The sequence below is a fragment of the Nothobranchius furzeri genome, chromosome 13 (assembly GCF_043380555.1).
Source record: "Nothobranchius furzeri strain GRZ-AD chromosome 13, NfurGRZ-RIMD1, whole genome shotgun sequence".
Classification (NCBI taxonomy): Eukaryota; Metazoa; Chordata; class Actinopteri; order Cyprinodontiformes; family Nothobranchiidae; genus Nothobranchius; species Nothobranchius furzeri.
Window position 1 is genome coordinate 38,313,382 of NC_091753.1, and position 5,056 is coordinate 38,318,437.

General features: G+C 41.3%; 1 protein-coding gene across 1 annotated transcript; it reads right to left on the reverse strand.

The window, feature by feature from the left end:
* Positions 1–358: 358 nt before the first annotated feature.
* Positions 359–4,615, reverse strand: rnf26 (ring finger protein 26). Its single transcript, XM_015951570.3, has one exon. The coding sequence runs from the start codon at positions 3,498–3,500 to the stop codon at positions 2,157–2,159; it is 1,344 nt and encodes a 447-aa protein (XP_015807056.1). The 5' UTR covers positions 3,501–4,615; the 3' UTR covers positions 359–2,156.
* Between the last annotated feature and the right edge of the window lie 441 nt (positions 4,616–5,056).

A 5,056-nucleotide genomic window follows, 5' to 3' on the forward strand; every position in this document is an offset into this window, starting at 1 on the left:
AGACGTGGCTCCCTCACAGCCTTTCTGTTGTTTATATGATTGGAAAACGTCACTGAAATAATCCCAGAACCCTTCACAGACCCTCAGGGGTCTGGACATAAAGACACTGGAACTATTCTTGGATTAGGTATAATAATTTACATTCCTGTTTACAGTGAAATGACTTTGGTAATTCCATGTGTACATTTATTTAACTTGTTTGGATGTAAAAAAAAAGTGTATGTGGTTTTGTTTAGAAACAATCAGCTGTGGCCCGAGATCAGTTTGAAAACATGATAATGTAATTTTGTGTTTTCTGACATTTAATCGTGATCAGAAGTTGATCACTATCATTTCTGACACAATAAGAAAGAGCACATACTTTGATTCTTGTTTTATTATGAACAACACACCTGCCAGTTACACGGCAGCCATCACATCTTTACAGACATTACATTCACATCATTTCACTCATACTTCAGGTAGCAAAAGGTAACAGTCCTGTGAGCTGTTTGCAGTCCTCCACTGTGGCTAGAAAGGAATGAAGTTCAAGAAATACCTGAGAGGAGTGGACTGTAGTGACCTAAGTCCCGAACAGTCGTCTACAACCTCGATGAAAACGAGCTTCTGCGTGATCAGCTATGGACACACACAGGTGTGCTCAGGAGCTACTGTCAAATCAAATTTCATCCAATTACACACACAAATAGCTTTTAAAAAAGGAAATATACACGTCAGATGACACTTCTCACAATTCTGCACCCACAATCAATAATACTGGAATAATGTTGTGTAAACTCTAAACGTGATCAATAACGACACCTCGGCTCAGCAACAAAAAAAGCACCAAAAGCGTGATCAATTCTTAGCTTTTTGGTCCTTTTCCACAACAGAAATGTGCTTACTTGAATGTCAAAAGAAAGGGAAAACCATGTATGGATTATTCGTTGGCGGTGATGACCAATACTGGTCATGTGGAAGACTGGAAAAGGCCTAAAAAACAAGCTGAAAAAGTAAAGGTCAAAGAGGTCAGCATTTACACGCTTGTGTAGCAAATGCAGTGTTGCTCTGTTCGGTTACAGCTTGGCTCACTGACCACAAAGTAGAATAAGACACAAGCATTTGTAAACATATGAGCATCTGGGATTACAGATTACAAGGTCTACGACACCGGAGACTCTGCGTGGCAAAATGAGAATATTTAAAGGGATCGTTCAGAAGGCAAATCAGAGCTGGCAGAACAATAAAATACAGAAAAAAGCACTAATGTGAAAGGGATTGTGTGAAAAACTGCAGTTTCACCAAAACAGTATGAAGCCTTTCTGTAAACCTGGAACCTTAAATCCAACACTGAACTATGCAAGGAATAAAACCTTTCCAGAGGAACGTTGTTGCATGTGAGCACAGCCCGAGTGTGGATTTTGTAGTGATGCACAAAAACACAACACAGATAAGATTCCATGTGTTCTGTTATAATATTCCTTCACTTTGCCTGGCATATTATTTATTTTGAATGGGTTTCATCCCATCCCTGTGTATGTAGTTGGTGTGTTGCCATTGAAAGTGACGGAAACACACTTTCAAATGAATCGGAGAACACATATTATGAATTTTTGTACACATGAATTTCTGAATGAAACCATTATTCCACAATTACTTACGAGTATTAAAGGATTACAGCTGAAGTGATTGAATTTGGTTCATTAATCTCCTTGCTTATTTGGTAAAATACCTTTCTACCTTCTTCTTTCTACATTAAAGATCGATGATGCTTTGTTCAACAAACAGCAACACACCATAATGTGCAATGTACAGAAGGACCCGCATACTTTAGTATTTTGAGGGAAACTGTATTTTTTGTTCTTTAATTATCATCTGCAGCTCTCAAAAGCTTGGACCATTCAAAATAATTTTTTATAAAAGAAATTTGGTGTGTTTTTTATGTCAAAAGATTCTAAAGGTTAAACAAAACATTTTTTGAGTTTTGTCTGTATTCAGAAACCTATAGATTTGAAAAAAATTTATAAAAACTTCTGAGCATCCCTGAAACGTAAAACAACAGAGTGGCTTGACATGAGATTGACCAGAAGGCAAAAAAATAAAATAAAATAATAATAATAAAAAGGTTGTGGAGCTCTTGTTGTCTTCAGATGAATGGATCAGTTTATTTTGGTCCCTCACAGATAAACGTCCATAGTGTCGAGGATCATGTGACGACAGAGAGGACAGTTCTGTTGGTAGATCGGCTGCCTGAGGAGGATGTTTGTACAGTCTCTGCACAAGCAGAGGTGTCTGCAGGGCAGCAGCACCACCGTCTTAGTGCAGTCCTGACAGATCACGCACTTCTTCCTCTCCTCGTGCTCCTTCAGTAGAGTGAGCAGGTTTTCAGCTGGCAAGCTTTTACTGTCGCTGCCTGAAGACTCCTTAAGTGGCTCGTCTGAGCTTGATGATGGAAGAATTGAATCCTGCAGCTCTGGATAAGCTCTGTCTCCCGCTCTCCCATCTGGTGGACCCCGCCTCTCTTCTCCAGGGTCTCCATCACCTCCTGCTCTGTCTCCGTTGTCCCTGCGGAGTTGTGTCCACAGAACCAGACCCAGTCGGCTTCGGTTTTGAGACAGCCGCTGCCAAAATCTTCTCTCCAATAGAAAGAAATGGTGGAGCATCATCTGCAGGTGTCGGATGTTGTAGCGTAGATAATGTGAGGTTCTCTGCAGGGCTAAAGCGAGCCGTCTGTGAGTTAGATACAGTCTGCGCAGAAAAGCAAAAGAGTTCAGGTAATCCGCAATGCGCACAACTGCCTGATGGGTCAGTCTTGGGTTTAGGTAGGCGGTGGTCATCAGGGCGATGGTGATAGTGAGCAGGAGGCCATAGATGTTCAGTATGAAGATGCAGATGAACATATGCAAAAGGGAAAACAGAAAATCCAAAACCAGCTTGCAGGGAGACCACAGGAAAGCTGATGTACCAGCCAGGCAGCTGTACAAGAAGGTGAGGGTGGTCAGGGTCATTTCCAGAACCTTTTGCAGCGGGCTGGACACCGTCTGCCACACGCCCACCACTGACAGGTAAAAGTTCTGCATGGCAATGAGTGCAAAGTTCACCACAGTGTTGGTAAAATAGACCACCAGGCTGACAGCGATGCTACAGCCCTCCAGCACTGACAGCAAACCCCGATACAGGTGCTCCTTTCCTCGTAGCAGCACGTGCATGGACAGATAACCCACCATCTTCAGGCTCTCCAGCAGCCCTTCCAGGGCCAGCACCAGGCTTCCCAGCAGGGTGACTGTGCTGTGGGCCAGGTTTGATGCGGCCTCTGCTATGTGAACAATGGACAGTAGGATGAAGTTCCCCACCTGCAGCACGGAGTGGAGGAGGAGGGTGGGCAGGTTGGTAATTAAAGCCACAACCGCCAGGAGGGTCTGCACCACGGTGTGGACGAGGAGAAAGTTCAGGTCCAACAGTAAACACAGAGCATCCAGGCATTTCCCCACAGAGGTTACCACAAAGTTCACCAAACCCATGGTCCTTTAGCTTCAGCTGTTTATCTCTCGATGCTCCTCCCAGGTTGTACACAAGTTCATTGTTGATTTTCCGCCTGATATCCTCATACGTTACATCTTAAGCAGAACGTAAGTTCAGCAGCAGCTGGAAAACATCATTCGTTTCACGAAATACACTACATGTTCATGTTTGTTCAGTGTTTCGTCGGAACACATGCGTTTCAAAGTGAAGCGGATGTTTTGTTTCGAACGAGAGCAGACACTTCCGTTAGTTTTCCGTGTTTCGTTTTCGCTCTTTGCTAATAAAAGCCAGAAACACCTGGTTAGATAAATATTGTCAGTCTTAAAACACACAGTTAGCAAAATCGACGGATGGAATTAAGAAAAAAATGAAAAAGGGGTAAAATAACAATGTTTACTATCTTCGCTGAAGACGCCATATTTGTTTTGGTCACGTCAGTGAGCGGATATCTCGTTACTTCCTTCCGATGACTTTTCAAAATAATCCAAAACCGCTCAAAACATGAATGTAAAAATTGAAAAAAATAAGTGTGATTATGTATTTATTTACAACACATACTAAACCATTACACACAATATAAAAAATGCATACACAGGTTTCATGGATTTACTTGAACTTTAAAAAAACTTGCTAATGTGTCATCAAACTCAAAACCAGTTAAAGCTGCAGGGTCTGGCCTAGTAATGACTGCAGGCAAAGTTCACCGCCACATCATCACCACCTCAAGGCCTCCTCCGACTAGTTGTGCTAGCATGCAAATCAGAGGGGCCATATTTGATCATATGCCCTGAACATAATCTTTGTAAGGATGGTAACAATATTAACAATAACGGCAATTATAACACTGAATATATTTAACTGTTTTCTAACATTTCTAACAAAAACGGAGGACAAATCTCGCCATCAGTGATTATAATGAAGAGGAGGAAGATGTTTATTTAACTAGATCATGTTGTTTATTCTGTTTTTTTTTATTAGAACAGGGCGGCCAAATATGATCACTTTTCAGTTTTGAAATTTCTGTGATTTTCTGCATGAAAATATGTTTTTAAAAAGATGTATCAACAGATTAAAACGTTGGTTGTATACCACAATAACACATGGGGATTGAAATTTTAGATTTTAAACTAATCAAATGAATGCCATATAAAGAGATTATGGGATAATGGGAACGAATCTAATCAAAATACATGGATGTTGCTTTTCTGGGACTGCTGTTGAAGGTCCATCTGCTCCAGTGATGTCTGTCATCTCAGCACCAACTATCATCTTTTATGTCTCTAATGCATCAACTGAAAAAAGTTATTCAATATAGCTCCAGTTTGTGTGATGCTACTGTACACACTCTCCTAGCTACAAGTTCAATTTTATATTGACCTTGTGTGAGCGAGAAGGGAGAATAGTCGCCCTCCAGTGCAAATAGCTAGAACTAAACTAGTTAAATTACCGTAAATCCTCTAATACAGGCCCGGGCCTTTATTTGACTCAAGCTCATCAAGCTCCAGGCCTTTATTGGAAGGAGGGCCAGTATTAGAGGCAGGCCTCTATTTCTATT

What these genes read in the sequence shown, in the direction of transcription:
- rnf26 (XM_015951570.3), bottom strand. Translation starts at nt 3,500, where the DNA reads ATGGGTTTGGTGAACTTTGTGGTAACCTCTGTGGGGAAATGCCTGGAT.